We start from the raw sequence: 19777 nt of genomic DNA on the forward strand, positions 1-19777 counted from the left end.
GGTCAAATTCAGAGAGCAAACTCAGATGTTAAACTAGCCAGGTGTCATTGAGTTGTTCAATTATTAACAAGGGAACCACCGTCGGTAGCCTTTCTCGGTAGCTATACTCGGTGGGATAAGCATTTCCCTATTAACAATATCATAAACTTAATATAGTTACATTGTTCAAAGCAGTTGTTATAGGTATATATCTTCCACTGGACTTGCTGTTTAACTAGTGTTTACATGGATTTGTGGCTTCCAAATCTTAAAAAATACTCAAAGTGTCAAACAGAATAACTCTAAATTTCATCAAGAAAATGTTTATAGTTCAAGTGTCCACTGCCACAACATGATGTTTCTTTTGCAAAAAGAGGCAAACCACACTGCAGTCGTCTACTTTTGCAGTAGGAGACTTATTTTTCCATGCAGTGGTAGCTGCCTCCACCACCAGTCTTGCTGCTTCTTGTTCACTCTCTGCTTCCCACACAATGGATGCAACTTGATCATTACTCACAACATCCCAAACCTACATTTTTCATACCTCTTTTTTAGATGTTATTCTTGAGGTTCCTGATCCCAAATATAAAATGAAAGCAAAATGAACACTTGAATATGTAAAAAGTAACATTTCATTCATATGGCCTTTACCCCATCAGTTGCAAGAATGATGAATTGGTCGTCGGGAGTTAGGCGGTGATACTTGATATCCGGGATGGCAATGATGCCATGGTCTTTGAGAATGAAGTCTCCAAAAGCTCGTGACATGGCAAGGCCTGGAGTGTCATCATGGGGCAGCCATACCCGTTGAATGTGCGGTTCATGGTTTAGTGCAGCCACCCGGCCATTGCAGTTCCTTATTCTTTCTGCTTCAGCTATATCAAAATGGAAATTGGTCATTCACTAAATGTGGAAATCCACTTGAAATAAGGGAATTCAGGTGTAACAAGGTGGATGAAAAAGATAGGTACCAACATAAGGAAATAAAGGTCTTACAAGGCAAGCCTGGCTTTACGTTTGGATACATAAACATTTTCAACTCATATCTATCATATAATTTCATTTCATCATTATAATTTTTCTAAATTCTCATACAAAATATAATAAATAATTCAGTTTTTTCAAATCTCAAAATAGTAATAATATTAAAAAATAATATTCTAACAATATTTTATTCAATTTATCTAAAACTATTTCATTTCATCTCACTATCCAAACGAGTACTAATATTAAAATCCAAGAGATTTTTGGAAATATATTTTATCTCATTTCATCTAATTTCCTTCTCAAACAACATTTAAACATAAACACTTTCAAACTAATTATTACAACTTTATCAAATTTTCAAATAAAAAATAAAAAACAATTCAAAAATTTCAAATTTCAAAATAAAAATAATATTAAAATATTATATTCTAATAATATTTTAACTTTATAATATTTTTTATTCAATTTTTTCTCTCTAATTTTTCAAAACTCAATAAATACTTAACTCAAATTATCTCAGTATAATTCACAAATCATCTTACTACTATTTATAAAATTTCATTCTCGAAACAGCGTTCTTAGATTTTTATTCCGCAGACAATTGGGAATTTAGCCGAGATGGGAGAAGATTGGTGGCTAGCATTCGGTACCAAGCTCGATATAGTCGAATTTTAGCCAAAATTTAGCTATTCGGTTGAAAACAGTCTTTATAATAAGCTGATTAAAATGTACAGTGTTTTTAGCTAAATATGGCCAGCTAATTCATCTCTGCCCATTCTCTTGTTGACATTATATTTATTCTGAAGATTCTTAGCCCCATCTCTCCCTCTCCCTCTCTCTCTCTTCATTCTTTCATCTTGTTTTGTGCATCACATGATCTGGAATTTTTTGAAAGAGCAAGGGAGTTGGTTCGTGCATCACATGCTCTCGGGTGCTGAAGAATATGTTAGGCTATTTATAAGTGTCATACACCATACGTCATACTTTTTTTATTTTTTAAAATTGTTTTGGTTTTATTTGTTTTTAAAACAATTGAATTCATCTACTTATCGTTTATATACTACACATTTAATAAAAGAAAAAAATTAAAAAAAAAAAAATAAAAATAGTGATGTGTGGTGTGTGAAGTTTATGAATAGAATTTTTCTATATGTGCAATCACGGCTGGCATTATATTCCAGGAAAATTTTTATGTTATATTTAAATGAAAATTAATATTTGAAAGAAACTGAAATAGATTTGGAGGATTTATTATATATCATACTTTTGAAAAGTGACTAACAAAACAGGAAAAAATGATTTTATTGTTCAATTCTAGCTAAAAAACAGTTGGTTCACAGGTAAATTGCTCTAGTAGTTTTAGGCATCGTTAGTTTTTAGAGATGAGATGATATAAGTTGAGATTAAAATTGAAAGTTGAATAAAATATTATTAGAACAAATCTTCTACATGCAGTCGGGTTATGCAGTCGGTGCGCAATCGGGATGCCACGTCAGACTAAAAAAAAAAAAAAAAAAGAAATGGAGAAGAAGCCTACCAGAAACCGAAAGCTGATTGAAGAAACAGAGCTAGGTTACATTCGTCTTCCCGCTCGTGCTGCGTTTGGGTCTTGCGTGTGATGGTTCGTCGGCTACATGTGTAATGGTCGAAAGAAGATTTGAAGAAAAAACAAAGCTTGGGTCTGTCTGGGTCTTCTTGTTCCCGCTTGTACGGGGTTTGTTTCTTTCAATTTTTTCAGTCATCAATTTCATGTGTAATGGTTGCCTAGTCGTTGTCTTTCTTCTCATATGATTTGGGAGTTGCTACCCACATTGCTTCTGAGTCTTTGTGTTTCACTCTGGGTCTCCATTTTCGTGGGTCTTCTCCTTCTCTGCAGGTCTCCATTTTCGTGAGTCTTCTTTATTTTCGTGGGTCTTCTCCCCGGGTCTTCTCTGTCTCCGTTAGGGGTGTAAATTTAAACCGGGAAACCGGAAAACCGGACCGAACCGGACCGGTTGGTCCGGTTTTGAACCGGTCCGGTCCGGAACCGGTTCCTATTTTATGAAAACCGGCCGGTTCCGGTCCGGTTCCGGTTCCGTAGTTTTTGGGACCGGACCGGACCGAACCGGACCGGTTGGAAAAAAAAATATATAAAAATTAATTTATATATTATACAAAATATTTATATATATAATATATAATTATATGTTAAATTTTTATATATAATATATATAATTATATATCATATATGAAAAAATTTTATATTATAATTTATAAATAATATCATAAAATGTTAATCTTAAATATGAACATTTGTAATTTATTTGATCATATGTTATTAATATAATTATATATAAGATAATGTTGTTATAATTTATAAAATAAAAGTTTAATCTTAAAGATAAAAATTTAATTGATCATATGCTTTAAGCATAATATATATATTAAATTTTTAATAATATTTTATAATAAGAATTAACACTTTATTATATGTTTTTTACATTTAAAAAAAACCAGAAAACCGGACCGGACCGGACCGGAAACTGGTAAAACCGGAAGTACCGGTTTAGGAGGGTAATCGGGGCGTAATCGGTTTTGAAAAATACAAAACCGGTACATACCGGTTCGGTCCTAGATTTTGTCCAAAACCGGACCGGACCGGACCGGTTACACCCCTAGTCTCCGTGGGTCTTTTCCGCGAGTCTCCATTTTCATGGGTCTTCTCCGTGGGTTTCCCAGAGCAACTTCGTGGGAGGGAAGGTCTCGGAAGATAAAAGGAGGAGGGCTTCGTGGTGAGGTAGAGTATCAAATGGAGATGCAGAACAGCAAATGGAGAGGCAGAGCAGCTTCGTGGGAGGGAAGACCTCAGATGCCCTTTGCAGAGGAGGAGAAATCCAAGGGAGGGGGAGAGTTTGTGGAGACGAAGGGAGGACTTCGTAGGAGGGAGGGGGAGGAAAGTTGGAGACGAAGAGGAATGGTTCGTGGGTCTTCGTGGGTATTGGTCTTGATACGAAGCGTACCGTTTTGCAGAAGATGCAAAACGGTGCACTTCATTTTCCACATAAGCAGCTGCTCCCCCGCGCTTACACAGCCAGACTGCATATAGAGTTTTTCTTATTAGAATATATTTTTTTAATATTATTTTTATTTTAAAATTTTAAAAAATTAAATTATTTATTTTATTTTGTGTAAAATTTAAAAAAATTATAATAATTAGATGAAATGAAATGAATAAAAATAATTGATTTCCAAAGTTTGCTTCCAATCCTTCAATTGGAAGTCTTTCTTGTACAGATGAAGTGGGATTCTTAAGGTTGTGCAGCATATGCTGATTTGACTGAGAACAATCCAGACCATTGTAGAATCAATCCATTGAGGTTTCATCAGGACTCTGTAGTTTCATCCCACTATAAGACAGAGAGAGAGACATTTGGAATCCAATTACAAGTCATTCCATCTTGTTGGTTAACAGAGAGTTAAAAGCATACGACATTGCTATCTGGATCCATGATAATTTCAAGATTATCAAAAGTGGGTCCAAAATTGGTATTTAATTGATGGCATCAAGATCAAGCCAGATTTTTGTATGCTTGACCACTTTTGATTTGGAAACAGAATCTGTGCCTCTGGATTTATTCAGTAGAGCTTTCTTAAATTTAGACATGAATCTAATTCCAAGTCCACTAGATTTGGATACGACTACTAGAGAGTTTAGGCTGAAATTATGGGAGTTCACGAGCACTGTTAAAAGAGTTTCCGACAATTACATCATTTGCTAGAATCTTAATAAAATTACTACAATCTTATTTTAAAATTCACAATATTTAGAAAAAGAAAAAATATTATAACCATAAATAACATAAAAATAAATTTATATTGACTTGATTTGTTAAATTATAAAATTATTTTTATTATAAAATAGATATAATAAATCATGTCGAACCAAAATTTATTTTATTTTTATGTAATCTCGATTCTCTTCTTAAAAAAAAAAAAAAAAAACCCTCTCATTATGTTTTTTAACGTATACTGCTACTTCCACACAAGCGCAGAAAAATCTTACCTTTTAAATTTCGCCAAAATTTTCGGAGAATTTTCAAAAAATATTTAATGCAATCCCTTGGATTCAGCCAAAGAAAGGAAAAAAAAAAAGGAAAAAAAAACAGAAATTGAAAGGACAAATACAGAAAGGCAGCAGATCTACATAATATAAAAATAAATAAATTATTTAGTGGCAATGATAATAATAGTAACAATCCTCAAACCACAAGAACCATAATAGATGCATATAGTCTGTGCACCACGCTAACAAAGCTCATAAAAAATCTCACTACTAACATAGACTCTAATCTCTAATATCAGACTGAACATACAAGGCGAGATAGAAACAACCAATGAACAAGAGAATGGAGTGTAATGAAAGCCTCGGGACTCTAGGAGACTTCTAGACCACCCTGCGCCCAGATCCGAAGGCAAGAGCCACGACGGCGCCGAGGAAAGCGAAGGCCAAGGACGGAGAGGTAGAGACAGCAGGGGAGGTGGGGCTCGGAGCCGGGGCTTCCAAGATTTGGGCTCGAGCAGCTCCGAATAGAGAAAGCACAGCGAAAGTCACAGCCAGGAGAGCCATGAGCGCAGCCTTGGAGACCGCCATTAGTGAAAATTGCTTTTCTTTCTTGGGGTTTGAACGAGAGAGAGAGAGAGAAAGAGAGAGAGAGATTTGTGAAGGTGAAAGATTAATGATGGGGGAAGCGTTTATATATATACTGAGAAAGGAGGAGGAAGAGGTTAGTGGCAACGGCTCACAGGCTGGCGAGTGGAGGTGTGACAGCTGGGGTTCCTTGTGGGTGCCCTTACTAACGACGTCGTTTTGTAGGTGCTCAAATATTAGATTTCTATAGAGAAACAAATCGGCGTCGTATTTGTCTTGATACGAAATCTCTGACGCGCACGATTCTGTTACTCGCGCATTTACTTGTGATGGGTTCGCGCGTTCTTTTGACGCATATTGGATGGGGTGGTGCGGTAGTTTCCGAGAAGGGAAGTTGTTAATGCGAAAGAGGACAAGAAAAAAACGGCCAAACGAGTGGAATCATAGCGATTGCGTTGGAAGCATGAGGAGGGACCCACGAGAGACCAACCTGTAATGCGGCGTTTAAGCTAATTATAAAGTGACAAGTGGATGGCGATTGGTGGGAAACCACTGCATGCTTTTAAAGTATAGTTTTTCTATTCATAACCCCACAACCTTACAAATTCTTTTAATTCTTTTTAATTTTATTCTTCTTAAAATAATTAAATTTTTCTATTTATTATCTATATAACACATAAAAAATAAAAATAATAAAAAATAACAAAAAAAGTGATGTGTAATATATGAAACTTATGAATAGAATTTTTGTTTAAAGTAATACCGCAGGTAGACACGTTTAAGAGTACTCCCCATAAATTTTTTGTCTTATTCTTTAAAATACATCATCAATTTTTTTTAATTTTACATACTAATTTTTATAATATATCATACATCAGCTTACATATTTTTTCTTTATATCATTTAAATATTATATTTTTTAATATACTTTATTCATTTAAAGTAAAATAAAAAGTAGAAAGTATATAAAGAAATAAATAAAGAGTAAAAAGTAGAGAGAGAAATGAATTAAATATTTATACAAATGTAAATAGTATTTCATAGATGTAGAGATGGTATTGTAGCAAATTGAATATTAGTTATAAAATACAAAATCCATTAAAATGGGCTATTTTGAACTATTTTCTTCAAATTTTACCAAAATATGGGTTTTACATAACTCATTGGGAATGCTCTAAGCATGCAAAGTTATATGCACTTTGTTAAAAAAAAAAAGGTGAAATTTATTATTAAAAAATAATTTTTATGTGAATTTTAAATTTATTTAATTTTTCAAAAAAAATGTGCGTGATTTGCAGACTTTAGGATAACAAATATCATTTTTTTAAAATTAAGTAAAGAGAAATGATATTTATAAATTTAAGATGTGTAAGTTTTGCTATTTTCTTTAAAAAAATAGATAAATTTAAAATTTTATAAATAAATTATTTATTTAATAATGAATCTCACTGTTTTTCAAAATCATATGCAAAACTTGTATATCATATAACTTTATTTAGCATTACTTATTAGGTAAGAGAAAAAAATATGGAGTATCCCAGTGTAAAGATATTTTATTAAATTTATAATTGATATGATTTGACGTGATATATTATATTATAAAATTATTTTTATTAAAATATATATATAAGATATAAATCAACGTTAATGTAAGAGTCTAATGTTATGAATCTCTTTATGGACCGACACTTTTCAAAAGAAAAAATAGATAGACAATGACCTATATCTTCGAGGTCATATTCATTGGTAAGTATTGATATGTACGCGGGCAACACACGCGAAGACAAAATAACTTAGTAATTAAGGAATTGTATTTTTAACCATGTTGTGATTTTTTTTTAAATATTTAAGAATATAAAGATGCGAATGAAAAATAAAATAAAAAATATCAAATGGCCTTATTGAGATCATCCTCGGACTTCATATAAATAATACAAAAGTATTGATATGATATATTTTAAATAATTTTTTTTTAAATGATAAAATATTATGCATGCCTTTTTAAAGATAATAAAAGGTTATAAATAAAACAAATAGACAAGGTTGATTATCTCATGCCTTCATATTTAAAAGAACATATATAATTAAGTTCTTAACTAAATATAAATTCAATTCCTATTTTTTTATTTTAAAATTCACCTTTTTTTCATTTAAAATACATCGCAAAATTACGACAGACAAAAGTGGCAAACAACAGCACGTCTTTATTTATTTATTCGAGGTTACGGGTAAAAAGATATGAGAGATGTACGGTGAGGATTTGATTCCTGATTTAATAAATAAATAAAGGAGTTGTTTCCAGAACCTTCCTGTGCGCCTGGGGTTCTGTGGTGATTTGGTTCGGGAAGTTGGAACACAGCTGGCAAGCATGCGTTGTGGGGTGCATATTAGTCCATAAAATAAAATAAAAGGAAGTGATGTTTTAAAATTACCATAATCGCCTTGTTCGTGGTTGCTTGCAAAAGCATGGAGAGAAGAATCGCACCTAATCCTCCCTCTATGAATATATGATGTGTTCATGAGATTGGAAGACACGCTTTAATGATATTTACGATTCGTTTGGATAGAAAATGAAATGTGATAAAATAATTTTAATTAAATTAAATAAAATATTATTATAATATAATATTTAATATTCATTTAGATGAGATGAGATGAGATGAGATGTGATTATTTCTTTATTTAAACAAAACCCTTAATTGATAGCATGGGATGCCCGCTTTTCTTTTTCCCAATCAAAGGACATGTTTGTGAAATACAAATTATCAAGGATATTATTGGAAAGAAAAATTAGATTTACAAGTATGTATGTATTGGCACAGCAAGCATATCATATGATTATTTAGATCTCATAATAAACAGTTTATAACCTATCAAAAATAAATGAATAAATAAATAAACAGTTTATAAGTAACATAACTCACTGTGACAATGGTTTGCTCCCTTACCTTCTAACCATGCCTTCTAAACATTATAATTTGACATGATTTGATTTGATACGTTAAATTATAAAATTATTTTTATTATATAGTAGATTTAACGTATTATAAAAAATTAAGTTAGTTTATAGATTTAATTATGTGAAATTCATCTATGATTGTAGAAATTCTCTTTCGAAAATGGGACTAAACTTATGTTTGTAAATGACTAGAAATATGATAGAATTTTACAAGAATATGAGATTTTAATGTTGGATTATTTATAATTTTCTTTAAAATTGACAATGAATAAATACTACATATAAATTGTGATATTTCTTGAGCCTTTGATTATTTTATTTTATAACCGTGGGTATCCAAGCTAGTTTGCATGCACCTCGATTAATCCCATGGAATCCTGAAGTTAACGATCAAGTAAACCTCCAGTGATTCTAAGGGAACTCGAATTGGTGCCCATTAGAAAATAAATCGAAGACCGGACCAACTGAACTACCCCCAAGAGTTTTTGATTATTCATAAAGAGTTGTTGGAATAGCGGCTTCAAGTGCATAATCAGACCAATAAATTCTCTTTAAAATGCCGAAAGGAATAATGCTATGTTCAGTACACAACAAAGAAAGAATATTACAATGCTAAAAAGTGAATTTTCCAGTATCTGTACATTTAGCATTGTTCTACACACAGTGGCATCAATGGTCACTGAACTCAATGCATGCAGGAGGTCGGGAGGAGAAAAAAAAAGACATAATATTATTTATGGAATTTAATTGATTATACCATTCAAACATGTATGACACAAAAGAATTTGTCCTACAATACTCAAGAAAACCTATCCTTCTGTTCCTTTGTGGATTTTACTGTCAGAAGCCCAAAACTTTTGGTGATAATTGTAACAGAGGTTCCAAGGCACTTGGAGCAAATTTTCTTGCAAATAAGAAACAAATTGAAGAGGATCGATCATTGTAAGTGCAGTTGTGACCTTCCAAAATTCTTTTGAAGAACTGCTCTGTGATGTCTGATCTCCCAAAAGTAGCTGGGTGAGGGCCACCTCTCGACCAATCCACCCAAGTAATGCTTCTATTTGCTAAGAGATTCCCTGCTAGAATGGTTAGCATGGTGGGGAAATAGTGCTCGTCCACGTAGCATGCCGGTCTACAAAACCGTTCGAATTTCAGGTAAAACATGGTATCTTCCACAATACTGATGGCAAGCTTCCGGTTAACTTCGAACCATTGAGATCCTTTCCGCCACTGAGTAATATTTACCTCAGGTGCCATGCTCTCGTTATAGCGTCCTCTCCCGAATTTGCCGGGATCATCAAATGCACCCATGTAGCTATACTGGGATTTCATTAGATAGTGGCGGATGACACTGAAATTATAGAGAGGAATGCAGGATTCAGAAAGGAGAATGAACCATTCATTAGAGATATCAAGCAAAGCATTGGCGAGGAGTCTTCTCTCAGCATCACACATACTCATCCTTCCCCACTCAGAGACCTGCGGATAAAAAATTATCAAAATCATCAACTGCTTATCCCAATACTAGAAATCACGCATAAAAGAAGTCCACTTTTGAACAGAAAAAATGTTATACAATCAAACAAAACCAACATAAACATTCAAGAGTTTAGACTGGAGATTGATGCCACAGCATCAATTTTATAGGGTAGGAAAATATAGGGTAAAGAAGATTGGTGCTGGTTCCTCCAAAGCAACTATACGAACAGAACAACATAGAATTAAAGAATCCCTCAACTTTCTTACCACAGTCAATTAGAATAATGACATAAAGTCGACAACTACTGCTGGTGCTTCTGCTCTCAGTTGACATGAGAGCTAAAACCTATACCATTTAGCAATCACAATAAGATTTAAGCTTCGCTTTCGACACTGCCCTTGCAACCAGTTCACTCTAAGCAGTATCTAACTGCTGCTTCATCAAGGAACACGCTTCATGTGATAAAAGAGTTTCCCATGGAAACTTACAAGGACTGAGAGGAACCTATCCTGTGGGCTAAGTTTGGCTCAGGTCCACAGCTGAACTTGACCACCCAACTTTTAGTCCTTAACCGATTTGTCATGAAGTCTGCCCACCCCAGCATGTGCACAACAGACCACTATTTCACACATGTCCTACAACACAAACTCATCAAGATCGGTGTTGGCAAGCCACTTGCAGGTGTGGTTATCAGAAACTGTTTTTCTGTAATATGGAAAATGTAGATCATATGCCAAAAAACTTTGTTTTTTGATAAGTAATCATTTGCCAGCATGATATATGTGCAGTGCACCTGTGCAAAGATTCTACGAAACTCTCTAATAGGTGTACTCTTGTTTTGCACTTGGGAAGCAAACAAAACTCATGTAAATCAAGTATCATTAGTCTCAGAAAAGCTTTGAACCCATATTCCTGCATCTTCGATTCTTCATATAGCCAAAATTCATCCTTGCTCATAACAGAAGCCCATATATAGTAACAAAACAAACCTGGATAAATCATTCCAGCTAAACCAGGATCATAATGATTCAAGACATTTTCTTTTTATAAGTAAATCATAATGATTCAAGACATGATAGGCAGTTACATAAATCCTTCTTAACTTAAATTACAAAATGAGTCACTCATATAGTGACCTCAATAAAAACAGAGGGAAACTCCAACAGCACACAATAGGAACTCGAGATACTGCCTGCTATCACACATCTACACCCCACTTCCCTCGCGTAAAACAGCCCCTCAATGGTATTCATACTGTGGGAGCTCTAAGAAGCTCAACAAATATATAAGATCTTACAGCTAATCTTTTTTACCGTAGTTTTAAGACCTAAGGGAGGCAATGGAAATAGTTATGCAACTTAATCCTTTAAATTAGCATGGTGAGAAAAACAAAAGCATTCTATTCTGTCATTTTGAGATTCCTCTTGTGTGTCTCTCAGGAGTGCCAAGTTGTGTGCACCAAAAGAGGAATTTATGCCATGGGTAAAAATCACCAACGCTAATTATAGTGATTCATATCCAATAAGCCCAAGCAAGAATCAATAAAAAATGGGATGAATTCGGTAACTGGAAAAAATAGGGCAAAATAACATCCTCCTTCAGGAAGATTTCTCCCCAGCATTAGTCAAACATCAGTAAAATAAAAGATGAATTATAAGACACAACTTTCTACCTCCACTTTCAATGAAAAAGTATAAACTCACCATAATCCGCATAAGCAATTCAAGTATCCAAATATGACGTCAAGGGGAAATAATTAAAATTGAAATGAAAACAAATGTGGGATTTGTATTAGAATATGTAACCTCGAAACAAAGAAAATTAACATAAATATTGATACCTGACTAGGGATCTGTCTCCTGTAAAAAACTGATGAAGGCAGGAAGTCGGCCTGGAATGATGGCAGCGAGTGAACATATATCGAGTAAAGCTCTTCATGCCCCTTCAAAAACCTCTCCCAGATAGGTGCCAGTGGCAATGGCCCCTTAGTCAAGAACATGAATGCAATCTTGGGAACTCTCTGGAAAGGATACTTCTTTATCCGAGGTACAAAAGATGCCCTCCACAATAGTTCCTTATCAGTCATAGTATGAATTAAATTCAATGGCGGTCTAATCCATTGCTCCAAACTCCTCGGTTCCTCATAGCACGGCTGGAATGTGGACTTAACCGTTGTCGGCACGCCATTGATACCAAAGTACCGAATTGTGAACATACTAACAACAGAAAAGGTAACGCACAGAGCCAGAAACGGCACAAGTATTCGAAGCAGCCTTAGCTGCGGGGTTTTAGATTGGTTTGTCCTGTTTATAACCGAAGGTTCTTTGCCTTCCTCTAACGGCACAGCCCGCGATTGCATATTGACACCACAAGTACACTACAGTTAAACTTCTGGGTTCTTTCTTCTTTAACACCAAACAGCGTTTTCGGATCGAAAAAAGCTTCAAAGACTAAAAAATCTTGGATCATTATCTACTTCTTCCATTAGAACTAGCAACCCAGAGTCCTAAATTACTACTTAGAACAGAGAACTCGACATCATTCTAAATCTAAAGACATGGGTCTTCAACATAGAAACCGTTCCAGCAGCAGAAACAGTTGCCAGATCTGGAGCTGATACTAAAATGCCCAGAAACAAACTTGAACGCTCATATTAATATAATTTGTAAAGCCAAGCATACACAGCAGTACAGCACATGGGTGTTTAATAAATATCGAATTTCTCGAGGTAAGATTCGGACATTTTCGAATCCAACAAGGGGTTTGCGTAACATACCAAGTAGCAGTTGATGTACAGTAAATTGCAGATCGCGCTGATTCAAATATTCAAGATTTGACAAATATATGAGCGCTTGGATTGCGTAAATTGTGTTACTTGAGAGTATCACGGAGACCCTGGTCAAAAAGATTAGGCGCAAGAAGATGGGAAAGTCTGGTTCTGCTAGCGGCGAGACAGAGGGAGAGAGACAGACCCAAAGTCACGGCAGTGTAAAACTTTGAAAATGATTACTCATGGCCATGGGTCATATTTTCCCTTCTTTTTTTTTTTCACAAATGAATTATTTTTTTATATAATTTATTTGTAGGTATAACACTTAACAGTAATCTTTTCTTTTTTATCACTCCATTTAGACGATAAAGCTAGAACCTTTGAAAGTAGGAATTTTTTTTTTTTTTTTGTAAGTTTTATTTTTTGTGATTTTGATATTACATCTTTAGTAGCTATATGCTGTGAACTACCGAGTTTGTGAAGCTAATATGTTAATAATAAGCTTAGCATGCTTGGAATTCTCCTCCTCCCGCCCAAGTCAATACCAGTGGGGCTGCATCATTAACTAACTAGAGTTGGTGGTTGGAATTTCTTGCTATATGATGGACTGGTCATGGTCCAAGCTGCCTTTATGAGAGGATTGTGCAAACAATTGAGGTTAAAGGTTAAGAACAACACAGCCACGAGCAATACGTTATATTTAGAAAAATTATATTCACAAGTCGGTGTGTAGCACATGCTATAAGACATAATGTAAAGCACCCTCAAGTCATAACAAAAAAATCCCACTTTTCACTCTCCTTTTCTTCTCACTCTCTTGTGTAATATCCCACTATTTAGTAAATCCAATCCAAAATTAGAGCAAACCATATGTATATTTTATATACAGCACATGCCAACCAATACCAAACTATAACCAGAAGGAACAGTTTTCTTCCCAAGAACTCGAAAATTTGCAGTGTCCTCAAGATCTCCATCAAAGAAATGCTAACTGTCTATAGACTATATATAGCTTTAGCAACAACCTCTGAATCGAGGTTAAGTACATCTTTTTCATTCCTCTATGTCCTAACATACCAATTCATGAAGCCTCTTTCTCCTTGTATTTACATGCTATGTTCCCAAGCTGGTGCTTGAACTGAGAAATTAGTTGTAGATGTTGCTGGACTGAATGGACTCCAAACTCAAATTTTCACATGTACATGGGGTTTATTAGACTGATGAAGTATTCTTCTCGTGACAAGAGAGAGAGAGAGAGAGAGGTCACTTGAATATGCAAACCCTTGAGAATTGAGTGCCCCTTTTGTTGAGTTTATCATGAAATACGATCCTAAAATTCTTATCATGATGTTGACCTGTGTTTAATGATGCAGTTGCCATTTCCAAATATTGTATCCTCAAGGACATTTTTTATGGTCCAAGGCCTTTGTTCATTGGAAAAATCAAGGAGAGGAGCCGCTTGAAGTGGTTTTCTATTGTCCGATGAGTGGACTAAAATGTGATCAAAGATTCAAAGGTCACAACTATGGCTGCAATTTTTTTGTTTTTAATCAAGATCTTGCATTGAAAGGAAATAATATCAATTGCAGTTTAGATCCATTCTGAAAGTTGTTGATATTTTTTAATAATATTTCTTTTTGCCGTTGCTTTCCTTCACATAAATGGCAGTTTTTATTGTTAATATCTTTACCGCTGGAGAGAGTTTAGTGTTCAAACCGTTTATGGTTTTCAAATGGTTTTATGCCTTAGACGTTGTAAGTTAAATTCTTTAACGTTCTGGTGGTTTTAATTTCTTAATGGTTTAGTTGCCGTTGGTTTCTTTCGGGAGAACGTTGGGCTTTGAAGGGTTATTAAAGAGTTTTTTAAGTTGTAGACGTTAGCTTGTTTAATTTGTTAACGTTGGCCATTTATTTTATTTTATTTTATTTGTCGTTCTTTTCCGTTTTCATCTTGGTAAATCCTGAGTCATTTCTTAGTCTTATAAATATTTATATTGTTTAGTTCTTTGTACGGCATAATGGTGGGATACACTTTAGAGTAAGAGATAAAAATAAGTTTAGTGAATATATATATATATTTTTGAGAGTATTTCTAATATATATTTTTGAGAGTATTTCTAGATAAAAGAGAGGTGTTATTTTGAGTGGAGCTTTGGGCTCAACCACTTTTGTAGAGTAGGCTTGAGTCATACGATGATCAGTTGAACTGTTGTATTCTGGAGAAGTCAAGTCAAGAAGATTTCTGCTGCACCGGTTAATTTGAGACTTTAGAGTAAGAGATAAAAATAAGTTTAGTGAATATATATATATATATTTTTGAGAGTATTTCTAATATATATTTTTGAGAGTATTTCTAGATAAAAGAGAGGTGTTATTTTGAGTGGAGCTTTGGGCTCAACCACTTTTGTAGAGTAGGCTTGAGTCATACGATGATCAGTTGAACTGTTGTATTCTGGAGAAGTCAAGTCAAGAAGATTTCTGCTGCACCGGTTAATTTGAGACTTTAGAGTAAGAGATAAAAATAAGTTTAGTGAATATATATATATATATATTTTTGAGAGTATTTCTAATATATATTTTTGAGAGTATTTCTAGATAAAAGAGAGGTGTTATTTTGAGTGGAGCTTTGGGCTCAACCACTTTTGCAGAGTAGGCTTGAGTCATACGATGATCAGTTGAACTGTTGTATTTTGGAGAAGTCAAGTCAAGAAGATTTCTGCTGCACCGGTTAATTTGAAACTTTGTACACTGCAGAGGACTTGAATCTCCTTAAAGAGAGCGATATTTTCGTACCTCAGTCTAAATTGGTTTCGTTTTAATTTTAATTACATTGTAATTTTTATTGTATTATTGTGTATTTCACCAACAAAGTCTAAAAGACAAGAAGGGATTGATATGAGGGGCATATTTCCCTATAAGCAATTGGAAGCCACCCATTGCGCAATGGAATGTGCACATCAATTGTAATCCCAATGTATTTTTCGAATGCTCCAACTATCAAATGATTGAAGGAGTATTCTGGTGTCTCTGATAATAGGCTCAATTATCCAATCCATAGTTCTTTCTAGTTCCTCTATTGCACTTATAACCACTTGAGAGTCTCCACCAGTTGTTATCTTCTTAACAGGATGAGCCTGAACTTCCTTAATGCCTGTGTATAATGTCATGGCTTCTCCTTGATTAGGATTTTGGCTATTTGTGAAGTTGATTATTACAAATACCAACGAGCCATTTTCTGATTTGCAGACTGCAGCAGTAGTGCTTCTAGTATTCCTCACCGCTACATCAAATGTTAGAAAATAATGGCCTTTTGGTATTGCCTTCCAATTCCTAGGTTTGTTCAGATGTTTATTACCTTAAGCATTATATTGTTCTTTAAAATTCTTTAAAACCTCATCAACAAATTTGTCTATTGTAGGATTAAAGGAATCATACACAACTTTGTTTCTTAAAAACCAGATGTTGTTCGTAGATAGGATTGCAAAGATTTAAAACTGGTGATCTTCTGAAGTATGAATGTTGAGAGAATTTGATGGGTTAAGAATGCACTCTATCCAGTTTGTAATCCCATTTGGAGCAAAACAAATGGGCTATTTGAGGAACATCTCTATAGACAACACCTATAAACATCTCTATAGACATCTCTATAGACAACATCTCCATAAAACTCTAGAAAATGTGCATTTTAGGAATAGGTGAGTGAAACTTTCTTCTTCAAACTCACATATGGGGCAGACTAATTGACTAACACTCAGTGGAAGATAATTTTTCAGCAGAGATTTTGTAGGTAGGATATTGTTCAGTATTTTCCAAGTGAGCATCTTTAATCTATCATGAACATGTAGTCTCCAAATTTTTTTCCAAATAGCAAGAGCTATTGTTGATTGATGCTAGTTAGAGGTCTGACTAATAGCTTTGTGGGCAGATTTCATTGAAAAGTTCCCTGAGACATTTAAATTCCATACCACCTTGTCCCTCCTCGGATGGAAATTATTCTGGGCTAATGGAATTTTCTGTATCTCATTCACTGTGTTTTAATGGAAAAGAATTTGAAGTAAAATGATGTTCCATCTTCTGGGTTCCTTTAAAGTCAGTTTAGAAACTAGTAAATTTGGATCTTTGTGAGTGGATTCTGATTGAGGGATAGGAAAAAAAGTATTCTGAGTTGGTATCCATGGGTCTCCCCAGACTCTAGTATGAATGTCATTATTAATCTGATAACAAGCATTTATCTTCAGTAAATCTCTTTATTGTAAAATACCTTTCTAAAACTAAGAGTCTGACCTCTTTGGTGTGATTTGTAGGAATGATGAGTTTTTGATATATTTGTGCTCAATTATTGTCTTCCATTTGGATTTACTCCTATTAACAATTTGCCAACTCAGCTTACAAATAAGAGCTTGATTAAAGTTTGATGTTAATCTTAGTCCCAACCCTCCCATAGCTTTAGGTTGGCATATAGACTTCCATGATTTTGGTGTAAAATTATGAGGCTTGTTTGGGTTATGTCTCCACCAAAATTTCATAAAAGATCTATCAATATTTTTTGAGATAGACTTGGGGATTAACATATTTGACATGATGTAAGAAGGGATGAAGCTTGCAAATGATCTTATTACGGTGGTTCTACCAGCTTAAAAAATGAGTTTTGCTTTCCAACTAGCTAGCTTTTGAGAAATGTTTTCTTGAATGTTATGAAAATGGATTTTCTTTGAGGTAGAGAAGGAAAGTGGGATTCCAACATATTTAATCCTTGAAGAGGAAAGCTTGAATCCTAGAAGCTCCTTTATGTTTCTTTTTTTCTTGAGGTAGAGTGTTTTGGCTGAACTTGATTGAGGACTTTCCAGTGTTAAAATTTTGTCCAGACCAGTCTGAATATATCTCAACACAATTTTGGAAAATTTGGGCATTTTGTGTGTTGGCCTTGCCAAAAAGGATCAAATCATTAGCAAATAGTAGATGAGTGTGAGGAGGACCAGTTCTACTAATGTTTAATGTCATTTAGAAGGTTCAGGTTTTCTTTTCTAGCAATTAACCTAGAAAGAACTCTAGTTCCAAGGATAAAAAGGAATGGAGATAGAGGGTCTCCTTGTCTTAGACCTTTTGAGGGATGAAAGAAACATTTATGAACTCTTTATGATCATAGAGAATGTAACAATAGAAATGCACTCTTTTATCCAGCTGATCCAAGAAGGCTAAAATCTTAAACACGTGAGTATTTTGATTAAGTAGTCACATTTCATAAAACCAAAAGCTTTCTCCATGTTAATCTTTATAGCCATAAGACCTTCATTTTCCTTTTGAGATGATGAAAATTGTTTTGGGTAATGATGGTATTCTCTTGAATAACTCAACCTAGAACAAAGGTTGTTTGGTGTGGAGATATGATCTTTGGAAGAATAGTCTTGAGTCTGTTTGCTAAGATTTTTGAAATAATTTTGTAACAAACATTTGAAATACTTATGGGCCTAGATTGGTGGACAGTGTTTGGGTTCTCTGTTTTTGTTATAAGCACTATATGGGTGTGGTTTAGTTCCTTAAGGAGTTTTCCATGTGTGAAAAATTTTCTCACAGCAGCAACCACATCCTGATTCATAATGTCCCAAAAGTGCTTATAAAACAACACAGTAAACCCATCAGGTCTAGGGGCATTTGATGAAGGAGTTTTCCTAAGAGTGACAAGAATTTCTTCTTCATTTGGAATCTCATAGAGGAAAAATTATCAGACTCAGAAATTTTTTGAGGAAAAATGTCATAAGCTTAAGAGAGAAAGTAGGCTTGGTGGAGGTGTAAATGTTTTTGAAATGTTCCAAGAATCTGTTTTGAATATCATTTGTGTCAGAAGTCCATTGATTTGGGCTTATTTTCAGACTCTATAGAATTTCTTCTTCTCCTTATGGTGGTTGACATATGGAAAAGCTTAGTATTAAAGTCTGTTGTTGTTAGCCACTAAAATTTAGATTTTTGGCATCAAAATATTTCTTCTCTTTTTAATTGCCCAATGAGATTGTTTTTCAGCTCCTCTTCCCAAAGAATTGATTTATTAGTAGGATTGTTAGATTGTATGAGAGTGAGATAATGAATCATATTTTTTATTGAGGTTTGAATATGCCCAAAGCAATTTTGTTCCAAGATTTTAAAGCTTTCTTCACCTCCTTTAATTTCTTAGATAGGATGAAACTTAGAGTTCCTTGTAATGGAGTATTCCAAGCTTTTTGTGTGACGAGTTGGCTTGTTGGATCTCTTATCCAGAATTCCTCAAATTTGAAGCTGGAATGATTATCCTTATGACCCAAGGTGTCTAACAGGATAGGAGCATGATCAAATGCAAAAATTGAAAAGTTTTGGATAGTTATATTTGGAAGAGTACAATCCAGTAGTGGTTAGAAATGTCACGATCTAGTCTTTCTCTAATGTTTCTCATGCCTTGCCTATTGTTAGATTAAGTGTATTTTGGATCAAAGTAGCCTACATCTACCATCCCATTTTCCTCCATAAACTTTATTAGCCCAGTATAATGGGAAGTATTAGCATATGGTTTTCCTCCATATTTCTCAGATTGTCCTAGAATGGCATTAAAATCTCCAAAACCCAGAAATGGACTTTGAAAATTTTTAACAATATTGTGCATGTTATACCAGAATTTCCATTTATATATTGTTTTGCACATGGCAGTAAACTATGTTAACTAACCATGGATTATGAGAATGACTCTTTTTTTGTTTTTATACATGGGGGAGGGGGATTCGATCTTTGGTTCTCTTAGTGAGAAACCAAGGTGTTGCCAATTATCCAAAGGATCTTGGCGATTATGAGAAGGGCTCAAGGACACCAAAAGAGCTATTATATTAGCATCCATACAAGCAAGTTCCACATCCAGTTCATTCTTCCACACACACAAAAGGCCACCCCATCTACCTACTGGTGGAATATTTACATACTTAAAGAAAGCAAGCCTATTAACAATACCAACAGT

General features: G+C 34.2%; 2 protein-coding genes across 2 annotated transcripts; both read right to left on the reverse strand.

Moving 5' to 3' along the window:
• Nucleotides 1–310: 310 nt before the first annotated feature.
• LOC109008802 (probable protein phosphatase 2C 61) lies at nucleotides 311–1012 on the reverse strand. The gene is made up of 3 exons (XM_018989034.2): nucleotides 976–1012; nucleotides 631–854; nucleotides 311–508 (listed from the first exon to the last, which is right to left on the reverse strand). Exons 1-3 carry the CDS (start codon nucleotides 1010–1012, stop codon nucleotides 311–313), a joined length of 459 nt encoding a protein of 152 aa, XP_018844579.1.
• An 8106-nt stretch (nucleotides 1013–9118) lies between these two features.
• Nucleotides 9119–13021, reverse strand: LOC109008848 (glycosyltransferase BC10-like). The gene is made up of 2 exons (XM_035685853.1): nucleotides 11873–13021; nucleotides 9119–10031 (listed from the first exon to the last, which is right to left on the reverse strand). Exons 1-2 carry the CDS (start codon nucleotides 12389–12391, stop codon nucleotides 9393–9395), a joined length of 1158 nt encoding a protein of 385 aa, XP_035541746.1. The 5' UTR covers nucleotides 12392–13021; the 3' UTR covers nucleotides 9119–9392.
• Between the last annotated feature and the right edge of the window lie 6756 nt (nucleotides 13022–19777).

The sequence above is a fragment of the Juglans regia genome, chromosome 15 (assembly GCF_001411555.2).
Source record: "Juglans regia cultivar Chandler chromosome 15, Walnut 2.0, whole genome shotgun sequence".
Classification (NCBI taxonomy): domain Eukaryota; kingdom Viridiplantae; phylum Streptophyta; class Magnoliopsida; order Fagales; family Juglandaceae; genus Juglans; species Juglans regia.

Excerpts from the sequence above, each read along its gene's own strand:
- LOC109008802 (XM_018989034.2), bottom strand. The coding sequence starts at position 1,012 with ATGTTTATGTATCCAAACGTAAAGCCAGGCTTGCCTT. Across the intron at positions 855-975 it reads CGTAAAGCCAGGCTTGCCTT|CTGAAGCAGAAAGAATAAGG; the intron begins GTAAGACCTTTA and ends ATTTTGATATAG. Across the intron at positions 509-630 it reads TCATTCTTGCAACTGATGGG|GTTTGGGATGTTGTGAGTAA; the intron begins GTAAAGGCCATA and ends TGAAAAATGTAG.
- LOC109008848 (XM_035685853.1), bottom strand. The coding sequence starts at position 12,391 with ATGCAATCGCGGGCTGTGCCGTTAGAGGAAGGCAAAGAACCTTCGGTT. Across the intron at positions 10,032-11,872 it reads GGAGACAGATCCCTAGTCAG|GTCTCTGAGTGGGGAAGGAT; the intron begins GTATCAATATTT and ends TTTTATCCGCAG.